Source organism: Callithrix jacchus, chromosome 2 (genome assembly GCF_049354715.1).
Source record: "Callithrix jacchus isolate 240 chromosome 2, calJac240_pri, whole genome shotgun sequence".
Classification (NCBI taxonomy): Eukaryota; Metazoa; Chordata; class Mammalia; order Primates; family Cebidae; genus Callithrix; species Callithrix jacchus.
In genome coordinates, this window is record NC_133503.1 from 73127961 (window position 1) to 73147413 (window position 19453).

The following is a 19453-nucleotide window of genomic DNA, read 5'->3' on the forward strand; positions in this document are numbered from 1 at the left end:
ATGGGAAGGGAGCCCCTGCCAGTGCCCTAGGAATGAGAACCAGAGGGCGGGTCCCCAGACGCGGTTTACACAAAGAGCAGGTGCCGCATAGAGACCCCGGTCTCTGGCCCAGAATTCCCGGGATGTCCGCGGGGCAGGTTCGCTCCACTTTCGCGGCGTGTCCCGGGAAGAGGCTGCGCTGGCCGGGGAAAGCCAGGGAGGAATTCGGGTCCGAGCGACTCCTGGAACCTTGGGCCCCTCCCTGACCCGTGGTGGCCGGTGTAGCCCTTGTTCGAACCCCCGTCCCCGTCGCTCCCGGGCTGTGATTCCACCTCCGCGCCTGTCCCGGGAGCGCACCGGAGGAAACATAGCTCCCGAAGTGCTCCAGCCGTCAGGTCCTGGGGAAGAGGGAGCGCACTGGGAGCTGAGGGGGACCCGGCACTCCACAGGTACAGTGAGGCCGCGCCCCTGGCCCATCCGCTGCCGGGCCGGCCCCTCGGCCCTGCGCGGCCAGCCTCGCCCCGCAGTCCTAAGTTCCTTCAGCTGTGGCCTACGAGACTCAAGGCTGGCGCGCCCCCGTCGCGGGCCCCGCACTCACCCTCTCCCAGCAGGAGCGGGAGCAGCCGGCGACCGACGCAGCGCGCCCGGCGCCTGCAGCCCGGAGCACCAAGACTACATTTCCCACAAGGCTGCGGGCCGCAGAACGGTTCGGCCGTCGGAGTGCGCAAGCGCAGGGGCCCCCACAGGGCGAGGCTGTGGCAGTGACCAGCGGCAGTGGTCCACCGTGTGGCCGCTGCGCAGGCCGTCGGTTTCCAGGCGGGACGCGGGGTTCCCAGGCGGCCGCCTTACCCGGGCTAGATGTCCCCCTTTGGAGCATGTCGACGTCCACCCCATGGGAAGAAGGGACGGCCTTGGGTAAGCCTCTGTCCTCTGAAAGGACAGCACCCAGAGGTCCCCCTCGCCAAGGGGTAAGGAAGACATGAGGTTGCACAGTGCGGCTCGTTGCCGGCCCCTCAGGAATCGCCACCACACCCCGTCCCCCAGCTCACTCACTGTCAGGTGCTGCTCGAAGTGTTTGAGAATTATCACCCTTCAGAATGTGGACAAATTCTCCATCAGTTAAATGTGTGGCCTATGTTCCAGTAATTTCAAATGGATCTACCACTTCAGAACTTGGAGATGTGCAGATCAATATAGCAGCTTAGATGGTAATACTTAGTTTTCTAAAGGTAGCTGCAAATTTTCTCTGCCTCTTACTTTCACTGTACGCTCTCCTTAACCAAACTTTAGGCCCCTAAGCCCTGTTTTTAAGTAGGCCTTGTCCTGGGCCTGCAAGGCCCTACAATCCTGCTAGCGATCCCACCCTCAATAGCTGACCAAATTTCTCATCTGCCACCTTTAAGTCTTAAGTTCTTGGCTGCTGTTAGCGAGAAACCCCCTACTTCTGATGTCTGCTCTTAGACATTTTCCACCCACTGTGCTTGTTGGCTTTATAAATCCCAGGCTGGTTTTGCTGTATTGAGTTGAGCTCAGCTTTAATGAAGCTGCTTTCCTCCACTGCAGTACCACTTAATAAAATGTTTTTACTGCCTTTGATATCTGGCGCTTTCTCTCTCACAACTGTCTGAATTATTTCAAAATGCTGAAAAATATGAAAAACTTAACTATTCATATAGTCAATCTAAGGTAACCCAGCTAGCCCTACACATCATTAACTAAGCAAAAATCTATTGCTGCGCTAAGACAGATAACTTGAACCAGTTATCTCCAGGATCACAAGAGAACTGTAACATGTAAAACATGAGCATATTCATCACAGTTGTTCTGGTAGAGAAATGGTCCTTCATAAAACTCCACAATCTAAGAGTGGAGTGTGCAATTTCCAAAAAGTAAGGAGAGAGTTTGGGGTGGAAGAGAGAAAATCAGAAATGCTGGGACAAATAGTACACAAGAATGTGATAGCAATAAATCCAAATCTATCAGTAATCACTAGACAGACACATAGAATGAGCTTTTGAATTAAAAATACTCTAAGAATAGATTTGTAAAAGTCTAGCTCTCTAATAAAACATGAGGATACACAAAGCTTGAAAGTCAAAGAAAAAAAAAGATATAACCAGCAAATATTAAACATAGAAAGTTTATGTACCTACACTTAGATCAAACAAACTTCAAGGCAAAAAATATTGCTACAGGTAGAGAAGGTAATTACATAATGATAAAAGAATTAATTTAGGCTGGGCAGTTGCTCACGCTGTAATTTCAGCACTTTGGGAGGCTGAGGAGGGTGGATCACCTGAGGTCACAAATTGAAGAACAGCCTGGCCAATATGGTGAAACCCCATCTGTACTAAAAAATGCAAAAAATTAGCCAGGCATGGTAGCGGGTGCTTGTAGTCCCACTTAGGAGGCTGAGGCAGGAATATCACTTGAACCTGGGAGGTGGAAGTTGGAGTGAGCTGAGATGCCACTGCACTCCAGCCTGGGCAACGAGAGACTCTGACTTAAAAAAAAAAAAAATTAGCCGGGTGTGGTGGTGCATGCCTGTAATCCTAGCTACTCAAGAGGCTGAGGCAGAAGAATTGCTTGAACCCGGGAGGCGGAGGTTGCATTGAGCCAAGATCATGCCATTGCACTCCAGCCTGGGCAACAAGAGCAAAAGTCTGTCTCAAAAAAAAAAAAAAAAAAAAAACCCATTAATATACCAGGAAAGAAAATATTTAATACATAAAGCAAACATGGGCAGAACCACAAAGAGTTCTGACAAATTCACCATAACAGGAAGTTATTTTTAGTTTTGTTTCCTTTTTTATACAGATGGGATCTTACTCTGTTGCCCAGGCTGGTCTCTAACTTTTGGGCTCAAGCAATCCTCCTGCCTTGGCCTCCCAAAATGTTGGGATTATAGGCATGAGTCACCATCCAGGCCTCAGAGTTATTTATAATCTACTTTCTCAGTAATTGATAGAAAAGCTGACAAAAAGGTCCCTAAAGATATGAAATATATGAAGATCAAAATTAGTTTTATGTTAATGAATAGACATGTAGACTACTCCATCCCAAAACTGAAGAAAACACATGTAAGAGCATGTATTTATTTAAAAAATGACCTCATACTAGTCTGTTAAATAGCCTCAAATTTCAAAGAATTGGTATCACACAGACCGTATTCTTTGACAATGCAATAAAGCTAGACATTTTGTAAAAAACTAGAAAGCTTTTAGAAAAGATGTAGGTAAAGGGAATATTTAGAGAAAATTTTGCAGCCTTTAAAGCATACAGTAAAGAAGAAAAGAAGGCAGATTGGGTAGAACGCATCTAATTTTTTCCCCTCCCAATACGTATTTATGTAGTTCAGGACACACCGCCAAAATATGGCACCTCAGCATTTGAGAAAACAGCAAAAACAAGAAGGACTTTTCCACACATCTCCCACAAAGCAGGTTGTACCTAGGAAGAATTTCCTGACCTTCCCCTGAAGCAGGTCATAAGATTCTCCTGTGAGATCTGCCCTACCTCTACCTGGAGGAAAGTAGCATCTTTATTGCTGAAGACACATAGTCACAGAAAAAACTCTGAACAAACAGGCCTTTTTAAGTTCCCCTACTGTGTTACCATTAGATCATATCCTTTGTCCATTTATATTTCTCCATGACTCTTCACCATATTTAGTATAAAAATACACAACTTTAACTGTTTCTTTGGGACTTCTTTATGTAGGCTCCTGTGTCATGTAAACTTATATTAAAGAAACTTAAATGTTTTTCTCTTGTTAATCTGTCTTTTGTCTTAGGGGCCTCAGCCATGAACACAGGATGGGCAAGGAAAATATATTTTGCCTCCTCTGTACCGCTAAAAGCAAATTTAAGGAATTGTTTGTTAAGTTGTTAATTCACAAGGTCAGGAAAAACAAGTAAGGATACACCAGCAACTACATTTTAAATCTTGGAAACAGAGGGATGTTATTTTCTTGGCAAACCTGAAAGAATGCCAAATCCCAGACAGCTGTAAGAAAGCTAAAAGCCAGGCTGGGTACAGTGGCTGGAGCCTGTAATCCCAGTACCTTGGGAGGCCGAGGTTAGGGGTAATCACTTGAGACCCCAAGTTCCAGGAGAGCCTGGGCAACGTGGTGAGATGCTGTCTTCGCAAAAAATAAATAAATAAAGGCAGGAAAGGGTATATATCTCTACTGTTTTGTGAAAATGTAGTCAGGTTTATGATCAGAACTGCTGTTATCTGTAATGCTGCTAACCTCCAAGCCTTGAAGGGAAAAGGAAGTATGAACTTTCTATCCTTGAGCATACAACCAAAGGCCTGAACAATGAGAAACTTTTTCTGGACTGGTTCCCCTGATGTCTTTGTCCACAAAATCAGGAAGTACCCTGCCAGTAAGGGACTGCCCATGAATGTTCTTCTGATATTGCAAAATGCCCCTGGTCACCCAGAATCCCATGAGTTCAATGCCAAGGCACTGAAGTGGTCTATTGTATTAATATTGGATACTGTGGACTTTATAGACAAAGAAAATTGAGACAGAAAGGAAAATTACATAATGACAAAAGGGCTAATCTACCAAAAAAGTATAGCAATCAGTTTTCTCTCTCTTTTTTTTTTTTAATGTTTTTTAGAGACAAGATCTATCTAATATTGCCCAGACTGGTATCGAACTCCTGGCCTCAACTGATCCTCCCATCTCAGCCTCCCAAAGTGCTAGGATTACAGGCACATGCCACCATGCCCAGCTTTCTTTTCTTTTCTTTTTTTTTTTCATTAAGAGATGGAGTCTTTCTGTTATACAGGATGGAGTGCAGTGCAGTGGTGCAATCTTGGCTCACTGCAACCTCCACCTCCCAGGTTCAAGTGATTCTCCTGCCTCAACCAAGAACCTTTTCAACCTCCACCTTCCAGGTTCAAGTGATTTTCCTGCCTCACCCAAGTAGCTGGGATTACAGGCACCCACCACCATGCCCAGCTAATTTTTGCATTTTTAGTAGAAACGGGGTTTCACCATGTTGTTCAGACTGGTCTCGAACTCCTGACCTCAAGTGATCCACTTGCTTCAGCTTCCCAAAGTGTTGGGATTACAAGCATCAGCCATCGTGTCCGGCCTAGCTTTGCTTTTTTCTTTTAAATTCTACCTCAGGATTAAAAATGGTTTACATTCCAACATTACAATACTAAGGGATTCTGTATCTATTTACCTTTACCAGAGCTCTTCATATTTTCATACAGTTTCATATTATTACCTTTTAAAGAATCCCCTTTGGCATTTTTTGAGACAAGAGTCTCTCTGTCATCTAAACTGCAGTGCAGTGGCATGATCTTAGATCAATGCAACCTCCACCTCCCAAGTTCAAGGGATTCTCTTGCCTCAGTCTCCCACGTAGCTGGTACTACAGGTGTCTGTCACTGCACCTGGCTAATTTATGCATTTTTAGTAGAGATGGTGTTTCACCATGTTGGCCAGGCTGGCCTCAAACTCCTGGTCTCATGTGATCTGCCCGCCTTGACCTCCCAAAGTGCTGAGATTATAGGCATGAGCCACCATGCCTGGTCAGATCTCCATTTCTTTAGGGTTGGTTTCTGGAGGTTAATTTTTTTTTTTTTTAATGGGATGCGTTTCACTCTTTCTTTATAGCCTTGTGATATTTTGTTAAGATTGGCCCTTTGAAAAAAGTCCCCTCCAGCATTCTTGAAGAATTGGCTTTGTATAAAAGACCATCATCATTTAGCACTAGAGATTTTGGAATTGTCTCAAACTTTTTCTGGGGATGCTACTTCCCTGAGCTTGTGCATATAATGAGGTCTTTGCCTGCTGCTTCTTTAGATTGTAACCTTTGCTCCCCTTGCTGTTTGCAGTATTACAGTCTCTCTGGTGATGTAACAAACTGCAGTGTTCACCTTTGTTCTCAGCAGCCCCCAATCTAGCATCCAAGCTACTCATTCCAGTTTTCTGAGTCTCATGAGACAGAAACCACATCCTTAGAAAGCCCCATGAAAAGTCACAACATTGGATGCACAGCCCACTCTTCTTCCTTCCTGAGGGAGAAGCTGAGAGCTGAGTGATTTTTTCCCTGATCACACCTTGGCATGCTATGCAGTGGAAGTGGCTAGGGTGGGTAAAATGTCAAAATTTTTCTACCATGTTGATGTGTCTCATCTTTGCACTCACCTGGTGTGCTACCTCCTCTTAAATGGTGTTTGGCATTCTTATAGAAGCAATTTGCTTTGTATTTTGGTGTTAATTGATGGCTCCGTGGGAGAACAAGGGCCTAAGGCTTCCTATTCTGCCGAAGTCACTTCCCTGGGTTAAAAATTCTTTTATTTCAGTACTTGAAAATGTGCCTCCATGGTTTCTGATGAAAAATCTGTGTTCATTTGATTTTTATCCCTATAGGTGTGATTTTTCTCTCTAGCCTCCAGATTTTGACTTTTAGTTTTCCAAAGTTTAACTGTGATGTGTTTTGGTGTGGATTCTTTCGTTTCATGCTTTAGGGGGTTTGCTCAGCTTTGTGTATCTATAGGTTCTTATCTTTTATTAAACTTGGGATTTTTTGGCCATTAATACTTCAAAGACTTTCCAGGCCCTCTCTTTCTTCTCTCTCTCTCCTGAACTCTGATTATACTGTTAGATTTGTTATTATAGTTCTACAGATTTCCTGAGTCTCTTATTTTTTTCCAGTCTGTTTTCTCTCTGTAAAATACAGACTGAGTAAATTCTATTATATCTTCAAGTTCACTGATACTTTCCTCTGTCCTCTCAGTTCTGCTTTTGTGCCTATACAGTGAGTCTTTAAATTTTTGGTTACTGTATTTTAGTTCTAAAATTTCCACTTTTTCACCGAAACATTCCATTTCTTGGCTGAGTCTTTATTTCAAACGTTTTCTAATTGTTCATTGAAACATGCTTATGACGGTACTTTAAAATCTTTGTCAGATAATTGTAACATGTCTATCATTAACTTGCTAGTGTGTACTGATTGTCTTTTTTTCATTCAAGTGATCTTCCTGGCTTTTTTTTTTTTTTGATGAGATTTCACCATGTTGATCTCCTGACCTGGTGATCCTCCCGCTTCGGCCTCCCAAAGTGTCGGGATTACAGGCGTGAGCCACCACATCTGGCCTCTTCCTGGCTCTTGACATGACTTTGTTTTGAAACTTGAACAATTTTGGTATTATGTTATGAAACTCTGATTCTTAATTGACCAGGTGAACTAGAAGTTCAGGTTCCTCACTTGCCATCTCTAGACACCACACAATATAAGGGTCTCCATTTTACTTGTGTGGGTGAAATTTCTGGCAGCTCACTAGGCCTACACTGATACAACTGTGGCTGGGAGCTGTAAGTGTGCCTTGTTCCAGCTCCCTATTTACCTTCTGATAACACTGTGGGGTTGGAATGTGGTCTGATTACCACTGGGCAGTGGGAAATGGTCTTACTCTGCACTAGGCCTCCACTTACACCAACCTAGCAGAAATGGGGAAGGATGCTTTCTTCCTACTGTGTGGGGAAGAAGCTTTCTGTACATGGTTCCCACTATTATTGCTGGGATAGGGTAGGTGCTCATTACCAGCCAGTGTGGATGAACAACCTAACTCTTGGCATTCTCTGACACCATCCAGCAGGGTTTTATGAAGCTTTTTTACATCCTTTTAAGGGTATAAGTCTAGAGTCCCCACTTGGCTTTGCGGATGTGCACAGTCATAGTACCAGCTTTATCTGGTTGTGTGACTAGAGTGGCCATCTCAAGTTTTCTGTCTTGCTAGACTGCCCAATTGCTGGTCCTTTGGGTAGACAGTAGGCTTTTCTTAGGGCTTCCTTTTATGGTGGGTCTCTGTTGGTGTTTCTGGGTTTCCATCTTCTTCAGCTCCAAGTCTGGGATATATGAGGCAAAAAGAATCACCACAGGTCAGGCATGGTGGTTCCTATCTGCATCCCAGCACTTTGGAAGGTCAAGGTGGAAGGATCACCTAAGCCCAGGAGTTTGAGCCTGGGAAACATAGGGAGAGCCATCCCTACAAGAAAAAAAAAAAAAAAAAAAAAAAGCCAGGCATGGTGATGCATGTACAGGACTGTGGTCCCAGCTATTCTGGAGGCTGGAATGGGAGGATCAGTTGGGCCTTGGAGGTCAAGACTGCAGTGAGCCATGATTACATCACTGCATTCCAGCCTGGGCAAGAGAACAAGACCTTGTCTTGAAGGGAGAAAAAAAAAATCACCAAGAGTCTTATGTTTGTTTATAATATACAAGGTTTCAGATGTATGGGATAAATAAGGAAAGGTACATCCATCTAGTCCATCTTCCAGGAACAAGCTGGTTTTTATGCTGAAAATTTAATTCGTAATGCACAATTAATTTATTGAACAATGTATACCAATATTTTAGTGAACAATATGTGCCAACAAGAAAATAGTAAAATTTATTTATAGTTTTTTTATCCTCAGGTCAACTCATCTTGAAATCTCTAAACAAAAATTCATATGATGAACATTTAAAATTTTGAATTGCTCTATACCATATACCACTAAAAACCATAAAGCAGGATATTAAATAATACTGTGGAATTTCTAGAGTTAAAAAGGCTAGAAACTATGTAACCTGAAGCAGAATGGGGGCTGGAAAACATACAGGTTTCCTGACTATTCAGTGACCTCACAGAAAGTTATATCTGAAAATAAGGCTGGGTGTGGTAGTTCACACCTGTAATCCCAGCACTTTGGCAGGCTGAGGCGGGCAGATCACCTGAGGTCAAAAGTTTGAGACCAGCCTGACCAACACGGAGAAACCCTGTATCTACTAAAATATAAAATTAGCCAGATGCAGTGGCAGGCGCCTATAATCACAGCTACTCAGGAGGCTGAGGCAGGAGAATGGCTTGAACCTGGGAGGTGGAAGTTGCAGCGAGCCAAGATCATGCCACTGCACTCCAGCCTGGGTGACAGAGCAAGATTCCGTTTCAAAAAAAAAAAAAAAGGTTATATCTAAAAATAAGAAATTTTTCATTTTTTGAATAGATCTTAGAAATTTATTACTGAAATAACTGACTTTACAGTCTGGGACAGACTGAACTATGATACTAAATATCTTCTGACTTTGAAAGACTAATTGTACCTTAATTTTGAAAAATATAACTATGTCAGCTTTAATGAAGAATTTTGGCCAGATGTGGTGGCTCATTCCTATAATCCCAGCACTTTGGGAGCCCGAGGTGGGCAGGTCACAAGATCAAGAGATCAAGATGATCCTAGCTAACAAGGTGAAACACTGTCTCTACTAAAAACACAAAAATTAGCTGGGCGTGATGGCACCTACCTGTAGTCCCAGCTACTCAGGAGGCTGAGGCAGGAGAATTGCTTGAACCCGGGAGGCAGAGGTTGCAGTGAGCCAAGACTGCACCACTGCACTCTAGCCTGGCAACAGAGCAAGACTCTATATGAAAAAAATAATAATAAATAAATAAAGAATTTTACCATCTGTAGTATTTGGCAAAATACCAGAACAGTTTCAGACACTAAGAACAGAAATAACTTTTTTAGTTCTCACTAAGAACTCTTCTCACAGACTCACCCAAAGCTACTCTCAAGAATCAGTCCTTCAGAGTCTCAATCCAGAAATGATCGGGGTCATCTCCTCTATCAGATAATTCTTCCTAAAATAGTCTTCAAATTGGTCATTTGCTCCTCAGAAATATACAGTGAATATGTCCAGCATCATATCCAAACTCCTATAGTCTTAGAAACCACTCAAAGTCTTTGACTGTAGCTTTCATTTCAAATATTTTTATTTTATCCTACCAGGAGCCCTCTACACCAGCAAGGCCAGTCTCTCTACAGGTCCCTACAGATGCTAGATTCACTCTTCCTCTGAGCCTTTTGCTCCTCCATTACTCTTGGCCTTGCCTTCCGAGAGTCCTTCATTTCCAGGTATTATTACATCTATCTTTAAGAGTTGGATAATTTCTTTTTGCGCTAAGTTCTTAGAATACAACGTCAGGTACTTCATCGGGCTTCTATTTATGAAGGAAGAAATCTCATCATATACACACACATACACTTATGATGACATATCATGACCAAGCAGAATTTCAGGAATGAAACACTAGGTAACACCAAAATTCAGACAATTTAATTATCTATTAAAAGAATGAAGAGAAAAACAAAATGATCATTTCAACCAAAGCAGAAAATGGATATGACAATATACTATTTCCTTTTGTGATGAAAACTCACATTACACTAGGAATATGAGGGAATGTCCTTATTCTGATAACAGGGATCCACAAACAATTTTTTTGGCAGTGGGGTGAGTGGGGACAGAATCTGGCTCTGTTGCCCAAGCTGGAGTGCAGTGGTGGGATCACAGCTCACTGCAGCCTTAACCTCCTGAAGCTCAAGCAATTCTCTTACCTCAGCCTCCGAAGTAGCTAGGACTATAGATGTGCACCACTATGCCTGGCTAATTTTGTTTTTGTTGTTGTTGCTCAGGCTGGTCTTGAATTCCCGGGCTCAAGCAAGTCTCTTGCTTTGGCCTCCCAAAGTGCTAGGATTACAGGTGTGAGCCACCATGACCAGCCTGCAAATAGATTAAAGCTAACATAATACTAAATAGAGAAATACTTATCATTTCTATTCAACACTGTACTGGCCTATACTATATAGTGCTATAATGTAAGAAAAATAAATAAAATGTATTATGATTTGAAAAGAGAAATAGCATGGAAATTATTTAGATGATTGTGTATGCAGAATATTCAAAAGAATCTACAAATGAGCTATTAGAAATAAGAGAATTTAGTTAGGTTGCTGGACACAAAGTCAATATACAAAAACCAATTGTACTAATATACCAGCAACAAACAGGAATGAAGTTTTAATATACAATTTGCAATAATATAGTCATGCCTGTATATCTGCAATAATACACATCATGCCACCTTGCCACTGCACAAGCTTTTCCCCAATTTGGAATGCCTTTCCATCTACCTCCACATGCCTGTTGAACTCTGACATTTCCAGTCTCTTCAGATTTGCCAATTTTTAAAAAACATTTTCTCTCCCTCCCTGAGTACTTTTCAAACTTTAATTCACCAGCAAATTTTTTTCTTATAATTACAAAAAAATAGTAACGATCAAATATATAAAAGTAATAAACATGGAGCTTTCTTATTGAAAGGAAATAAGAGCCTTGACTTCCCAAAAAATCTCCGGGGAAAGACTGAAATGCATTAATTTGACTATTATTATTATTTTTGGAGAGTAACTCCTGCTCTGTTGCCTAGGCTGTAGTATAGTGGTGTGATCTTGGCTCACTGCAACCTCTGCCTCCTGGGTTCAAGCGATTCTCCTGTCTCAGCCTCCCTAGTAGCTGGGACTACAGGTGTGTGCCACCATGCCCAGCTAATTTTTTGTATTTCAGCAGAGAAGGGGTTTCATTGTGTTGCCCAGGCTGGTCTTGAACTCCTGAGCTCAGGCAATCTGCCTGCCTTGGCCTCCCCAAGTGCTAGGATTACAGGCGCAAGCCACTACATCCAGCCATATTATTATTATTAAGCACCCAAATATCCAAATTGCTATTCTTAGCAACAACTTAAAAAATGAAGTATTTCTCCTATCTTACAGAAAATGAGTCAGCAGGCAGAAATTCCTTCACCTCCAAATCAAACTTATCTGTATTCCCATCTTTATGTGGGCTTTTCCCCCACCTGAAGTTAGGTTAATTCCTTCACCTGTGCTATGACTCGAATGTCTTTCAGAAAATTTGTTCCTCCCAGCGATGTCATCTTTAATCCACTCTCAACATGTGTATAATCATTAAAATAGAAATGCTCCCTAAGTCATTCTTCCCTTCAGTTACACTTGAAATACTGGCTGTAACAGCCTACTTGTGCACTCTACTTCAGTGAAATTTCTCTTGCCAGTCTCCAAAATCTCCTTATTTATCAATTTACTCTTAGACTTGATTTATAGCACCTGACACTACTGCCATCTGAGATTCATTTATCCCTTGGGCTCAGTGACGTCACTCTTCTGCCTTTTCTCCTACATAAAGGGCCATTCCTTTTCATCTTTGCACAATTGCTTCATCAACTTCTTGTATACTGATATTTTCCTGGGTTGTATCCATGATCCCTTTCTCATTCTAATCTATACATTCTCATGGCCAATTTATATGTGCCATGCTTTTCACTACTAACTATATCTTAATTACTCCTAAGCCATCCAGCTCACACTGCCCTTTTAGATTTGGCTAATTTTATTTTTTTTTTGAGACAGTCTTGCTCTGTCGCCCAGGCTGAAGTGCAGTGGCATGATCTCAGCTCACTGCAACCTCTGCCGCCCAGCTTCAAGCAATTCTCCTGTCTCAGCCTCCTGAGTAGTTGGGACTACATGCACCCACACCTGGCTAATTTTTGTATTTTTAGTAAAGACAGGGTTTCACCATATTGATGAGGCTGATCTCGAACTCGACCTCAGGTGACCCACCTGCCTTGGCCTCCCAAAGTGCTGGGATTATAGGCATGAACCACCGTGCCTGGCCTGGATGACTAATTTGACACGTATAAAATCAAACTGTTTACCCCTACACTGCCTACAAGGCGTATCACACCACCATCCATCAAGGTAACTAAGAAACCTAGCAGTTAATCTACCGTGTGTCAATCACCTTCCCCATTTATTTGACTGCAAAAACGATGCCCTATCTATTCTTACAACATTAGTATTTGCAACATGTTCTTCACTGACTACCCTTGCTTGAGCTTAGAGCCTCCTTCACCAATCATTGGAGGTTGAATTCTAGGCTTCAGTCTGTTCAGGTGTCTTCAATCTCCTAACTTCATCCTCCATACATTGATGCAATACAGTTTCCATCACTTAAAATCGTTACTTGGTACCCTAAATTTCAGAATAAAAGTCAAATTCCGTAGTTTGGCAAGTAAGACCTTTTGTTACCTAAGCGACTGCCTTCTCAAGCTTCGGTATCTTTTTCTTACTTTCTATAGATTCTCTAAAAATGTAACATGCTGTCACCCACCCACCTACACCTTTGTCTACGTGGTTCCCTCTATTTAGAATCTCACTTTATGAAGAATACCTATTATTCTTTCAAAACTGGGCTCAGGCATTGTGGTCTCTGGGACACTATTGCTGGTCTCTCCTGGTTCACTTGGTTAATCTCCCTTCCTTATTTCTGCCTCCCATGCACATCTCTCCATTTGTAATCTGCAACACAGCATCATAGCTTACCTATTTATCCATGAAAACCCCTTTAACACATTATAATTTGTTTACTCCCTTTAATCTCTTCTCCACCCACACAATTCATGACTTAACGTTAAGTTCTGTTTCTTTCGTCTATGTAATTTCTAGAGCTCAGGATAGTATCTGGCCCAAACTCAGGCTCAAATAAACATTACTGAGTAAACCAGTTTTGAAATTTACAATTATTTTTTAAAAATTTCCTTTGCACTCTGAAACTTTTAAAAACTAGAAAACCCCATGAGGAAAACAATCTTTTATTTCATAAACTGGTACCTTTTGAAGACTGTCACAGGTGATAAGTTCTTTAAACAGGTAGGATTTCATCTGCAGCCAACTAAAAAATATTAATAGCTTTAGCCTTGAAGTGATTGTCTAAACAACCAAAATGCTTCAACCTAAATTATCTAATATTACTGTTCAGAGCCTAGCAAGTATGGTTTCATATGACGACCTCAAGACAATAAAGAAAAATTTCTGAAAAAACTAGGAAATGTGTATAAAATATGGGAGGCTATTTAGATGTTGTTTGGAAATAAATAGAACGAGAACAGATTTTTTTCTCTTTTTTAATAAAAGCCATGCACAAAGTTTGACACTAGGTCAGGAAAAGGTAAATTCCAGACACTGAGAGGTAGTTCAGTTAGTTTTTATCTCTTATTTGGTCCTTTGCTCTAACAATCAGCAAACACACACACACGCGCGCGCGCAATATTCAAAAAATGTTTATGAATTATTGCAGTATTTGCAATAGTTGCACATGGTGACTGAGAAATATTTTACAATATTATTTTTCCCCCAGGGGAAAGCATGAGCACAGTCCCCCACTATCATAGATTATGCAGTTGAGTTTCCCACATTTGGGGAAATCACAGGGGTCAACACATCTGCAGTACAATGGATAAGCTTGCTTTGGGAAAACCACCTTTGTGATCATGGTATCTCCCCTGCCAGGTAAGCGTATGTTGCATGCACGTGTGTGTGTGTGTGTGTGTGTGTGTGTAATTTTTTATTTTTTGAGACAAGAGTTTTGCTCTCTTGCCCAAGCTGGAGTGCAGGGGCGCAATCACAGCTCACTGAAACCTCTGCCTCCTGGGTTCAAGCAATTCTGTCTCAGCCTCCTGAGTAGCTAAGATTACAGGCATGTGCCATCACACCCAACTAATTTTTTATTTTTAATGGAGATGGGGTTTTTACCATGTTGGCCGGGCTGGTCTTGAACTCCTACCCTCAGATGATCTGCCCACCTCGGCCTCCCAAAGTGATGGGATGATGGGCATGAGCCACCGTGCCTGGCCTAATTGCATATATTTTTAAGATCAATTATTTTGTTTGCTATTAAAATGTTTGCTGTAATAAATATGCTTATTTTTATACAATAGTAGCTTATACAGTTGTTTTTCTAATGAAAACTCCAGCACCTCAGCACCGAGTTTTCTCATTCTTGCATATCATAGATAGCATATAATGCTAATAAAGAGATTTTTAAAACATACCTTTTTTATCTTACAAATGGCCAACTTCAATGTCTGCAACAGTGAATTGTCTTGGTATATTTTTTAAAGTAGGTGAAAAGTATGAAAGGTTTCCCCATATGTATTACATAGCTAAAGTTTATTCTTAAAACTTGATATCTGATGAGAACTAAAAGTTTTCTCTATTTCATTCTCAAGCATGTATTCTCTGATGAGTTTTGGTTTAAGGCTTTTACACATGCAAATCAGCTTTTAAGGAGTCCTCTTCAATGTGAATTTTATAATGATTAGTGAGGGATGACCTCTGGCTAAAGAGTTTTCCACATGAATTACATTCATAGGGTTTCTCTCCAGTGTGAATTCTTTGATGTGCAATAAGTGATGAGCTTTGTCTAAAACTTTTCCCACATGTATTACATTTAAAAGGTTTTTCTCCTGTATGAATCCTCTGATGTTGTATAAGAGCTGCACTTTGGCCAAAAGACATCCCACATTCTAAACATTGATATGGTTTCTCTCCAGTATGAATTCTCTGGTGATTACTAAGGGATGAGTTACACCTGAATGTTTTGTCACATTCGTTACACTTATAGGGTCTTTCTCCAGTATGCATTCTCTGATGTTGAATGAGAGCTGAACTCTGTCTGAAGGCTTTTCCACATACTTTACATTTACATGGTTTCTCTCCAGTATGAATTCGTTCATGAATAATAAGCGTTGAGTGGGAACTTAAGGCTTTACCACATTCATTACAATTATACAATTTCTCTCCAGTATGAATTATTCGGTGTCTATTAAGTCGTGAAATAGAAGTGAAGCCTTTCCCACATTCATTGCATCTATAGGGCTTTTCTCCAGTGTGAATTCTTTCATGTTGAATAAGAGATGCACTCTGACTGAAGGCTCTCCCACATTCACTACATTTAAAAGGTTTCTCTCCAGTGTGAATTCTCTGATGATAACGAAGGGATGAGCTAGACTTAAAGGTGTTGCCACATTCATTACATAAGTAGGACTTCTTTCTGAGATAAACTTTCTGACATCCAGAAAGGGATGTGCTGTGACTGGATGGCTTCCTACCTGGATTATATCTATGGGGATTTTCTCGAGCATGGATTTTTTGATGTATAAAAAGGCCAGACCTTCGACTGAAGGATTTGCCACATTCTTTACATCTATAGCATTTCTCCACAGTATGGGTTCTTAGATGCTTACAAAGGGATGCACTATGGCTGAAGGCTTTCCCACATTCTTTACATAAGTAGGGTTTCTCTCCTGTATGAGTTCTTTGATGCTGAATAAGAGCAGAACTTTGGCTGAAGGCTTTTAAACATTCTTTACATTTAAATAATTTTTCTCCAGTGTGGTTTTTCTGATGTTTACGAAGAGATGAATTGTGAATGAAGGCTTTTTCACATGTACTGCATTTATAGCGTTTTTCTGCTGTCTTGATTTTTGATTGGTTAAGTAAATTTGAATTCTGCTTGAAACTATTTCTTTGTATTTCACATTTTGACAGAGTTTTCTCTCTAGCAAATCTCTGTTGCTTGATGAACACTGATTTTATGTAGAGGTTTTGACCAAATTCAACATTTTTATGGCTTCTGTCTACAGTGAGGATTTTTGTATGGGTAATTGAAATTATTTGTACATTTTCATTTTTGTCTTGCTGTTTCTTTAATTTCTCTTCATATATGCAGGGTCTTTCTGATATGAAGTTCCAGGGTTCATCCCTTTTCAGTCTTTTCCTCATCAGCTCCTGAAATGAATCCTGAGTTTGAGTTGTCTTTGTCATTTTAGGATTGCTCTTACATCCTGAAAAACAAAAAAAGAAAGCAATTGCCAATGATTCATGTGACTGGCTGAGACTAAATGTGTAGAAGGAAGATTAATGATATCTCAAGAAGGGTTTGCTTTTGACTAAAAGACAGTAAGAAGACAAAATTTTTAAAAACACTACATAAAATAATGGATGACAGCTGAACTGGTAAGTGAACAAAAAAATAAAGCAAACTCATTTTTAGGTGGGTGAGTGTGTAAGAGTGACCAAGAAAATGGAGTGACGGGATTAGAGGAGGAAGAGGCATATGAATTTAGGAAACAGTTTGGTACCCAAAGCCTATCATGGGCTCATAAATTACCCCATTCCTATGATTATGTATACTCCTGAATGTCTTTCCTCCTTTTCCTACATTCCAAACTCCTTTGTATCCTTCAGATTCAATGTGTACCTTTTCCTAACAACTCATTCCCCTTATTATAGCACTTACTATAGAATATTAAATGCATATAAGTAAGAAATAATATACAACTAGAGATGCTGAGAAAATCTTCAACAAAATTTAGCACCATTGACAATAAAAACACTCAAGCAAAAATGAACTGAGGGATACTTCCTCAACATGATAAAATACATAGACCTTTGTCGTAAAGCTACTATCTTATTAAATATACTAGAGGTATTTCTACTATGCTCAAGAACAAGACAAAGACGTCCATTACTTTCCCTACAATTTAACAGTATATTAGACATATTAACCAATGCAATCAGATACCATAAATCAATTAGAGACGAGTTAAGAGAAAGTAAAACTACCTCTATTTGCTGACAATATAATATTAAAAAGTGTAGAGAATGAATGATAAAAATCATTCAGTGAAGTAACTGGATATAAAATTGACACATTAAAATCACAAAAATTCGTTTACACAAAGGATCAGAGTAGTAAATATACAAGTCATATAAAAAGCCTATATGAGGGAAATTTTTTATCAGTCTTAAATGACATTAAAGTATATCTGATGGATGACATTAAAAGTATATCTGAAGAAATAATCACCTCTCCTATTCCTGGATGTAACAACTTAACATTATAAAAATGTCACTGCATTAAGACAGGATATAGATAGGATTTCTCAACCTCAGATTACATTTTGGGCTAGATAATTTAGTTGTGTAGATAGTGTGGGCTTCCCTGTGTATTGTGGAATGTTGAGCAGCATACTTGATATCTCTACCCAATAGATATCAGTAGCACCTCCCCCTCACAACTCCTCCCTCCAGAATGAGACAAGCAAAAATGTTTCAAGACACTGACAAATGACAGAATCACTCCTGGTAGATAATCATTGGATTAGATGAATACAAAAATGATCATGAATTCACAGCTGCTGAAACTGGATGATGGGCTGGGTAATCCCAGCAATTTGGGAGGCCAAGACAACAGGATCCCTTGAGCCCAGGAGTTTGAGATCAGCCTGGGCAATACAGTGAGATCCTGTCTCTAAAACAAACTAACTAAGTAACTTAGCTGGGCACAGTGGCACTCCTCTGAAGTCCTAACTACACGAAAGGCTGAGGCAGGAGGATCACTTGAGCCAAGGAGGCTACAATGAGCCATGATTATGTAATTGCAATCCAGCCTGGGTGACAGTGAGAGATCCTGTCAAGACAGAAAAAAAGACAGAAAGAAGGACGGAAGGATGAAAGGAAGGAGAGGGAGGGAGGAAGGGAGGGAGGGAAAGAGTGAGGGACTGAGGGAAAAGAAAAGAAGGAAGGATTAAGAGAGAAAGAGAAAGCGAGAGAAAGGAAGGGAGGAAGGTAGGGGAGGGGAGGGACAAGACGAGACAAAACAGAAAAGAAATTGGACGATAAATGGGAAATCATTATATTATTCTATTTTTATATATGCTCAAACTTTTCCACAACAAAACTAAAAATGAAGGTTTCTTCTACCTTCTGTCTTTCCTTGCAACAGGAGTGAATGGGTTAACCTTTTTCCTCTTATAGACCATACCAACTAAGAGCGTTGCAATTTTAAAACTCTGGTTTCTGCAAAGAAATCAGCACACAGGCTGGGCGCAGTGGCTCCTGCCTGTAATCCTAGCACTTTGGGAGGCCGTGGCAGGTGGATCACCTGAGGTCAGGAGTTTGAGACCAGCTTGGTCAACATGGTGAAACCCCATCTCTACTAAAAACAAAAATTAGCCAGGAGTGGTGGTGCATGCCTGTAAACCCAGCTACTCAGGAGGCTGAAACAGAAGAATAGTTTGAACCTGGGAGACGGAGGCTGAAGTGAGTTGAGATGGTGCCACTGCACTGCATTCCAGCCTAGGCAACAGAGCGAGGCTCCGTCAAAAAAAAAAAAAAAAAAAAAAGAAGTCAGCACACAGAGGACAAGGTCCTAAAAATATATTTCCTTTAAAAACAAACTTTCAGCCAGAGTGGTGGTTCACACCAGCACTTTGGGAGGCTGAGGCAGGTGATCACTTGAGGTCAGCAGTTCGAGACCAGTCTGACCAACATGGTGAAACCCTATTTATACTAAAAATACAAAATTAGCGAGTGTGGTGGTGCATGCCTGTAATTCCACCAACTACTTGGGAGGCTGAGGCAGGAGAATCACTTGAACCTGGGAGGCAGAGGCTGCAGTGATCCAAGACTGCATTATTGCACTCCAGCCTGGGTGACAAGAGCAAAACTCTGTTTCAAAAAAAAAATACTTTCTAAGTGGAAAATTTAAACATTTATCAGATGACAAAATATATGTTTATTTATTTATTTTCAGAGTACTTCGTAACTGTGACTTTTATGCAAGACCTCACCTTCAGCATACCTCAACCAACAGACATCAGTAGCACCTCCCCCTTAAAACTCCAGATGGTGGCATACTACATACTACATACATACTTGAAGACAGAGAATGCCAAAAGTGTGAAATAAATGTGAGGTAAAAGAAAA

General features: G+C 40.9%; 3 protein-coding genes and 1 non-coding gene across 25 annotated transcripts in view; 1 reads left to right on the forward strand and 3 right to left on the reverse strand.

Annotated features, from left to right (window-relative positions):
* ZFP2 (ZFP2 zinc finger protein) overlaps positions 1–655 on the reverse strand; it is a 41296-nt gene extending 40641 nt beyond the window's left edge. For all 7 annotated transcript variants that reach the window (XM_017969473.4, XM_078364812.1, XM_017969479.4 and 4 more), the window contains exon 1: positions 578–655. The gene's annotated coding sequence lies outside the window, so the exon portion shown is untranslated. The remainder of the gene's footprint in view (positions 1–577) is intronic.
* Positions 1–14173, forward strand: LOC108590406 (uncharacterized). The gene is made up of 3 exons (XM_078365978.1): positions 1–21; positions 113–894; positions 14040–14173. The coding sequence occupies exons 1-3, from the start codon at positions 1–3 to the stop codon at positions 14071–14073; spliced, it is 837 nt and encodes a 278-aa protein (XP_078222104.1). The 3' UTR covers positions 14074–14173.
* ZNF354B (zinc finger protein 354B) overlaps positions 13479–19453 on the reverse strand; it is a 23794-nt gene continuing 17819 nt past the window's right edge. For 14 of the 16 annotated variants that reach the window (XM_035290802.3, XM_017969469.4, XM_078364804.1 and 11 more), the window contains one exon: positions 13946–16527. In XM_035290802.3, coding sequence (XP_035146693.1) covers positions 14945–16527 — 1583 coding nt within the window. In that variant the 3' untranslated portion in view covers positions 13946–14944. Of the gene's footprint in view, positions 13575–13945; positions 16528–19453 lie in introns of those variants that run through there. The other 2 variants (XR_013532062.1, XR_013532064.1) reach the window with 1 other exon arrangement.
* LOC118151697 (U1 spliceosomal RNA) lies at positions 14037–14199 on the reverse strand. The gene has a single exon (XR_004740134.1). It is a non-coding gene; the product is annotated as a U1 spliceosomal RNA (small nuclear RNA).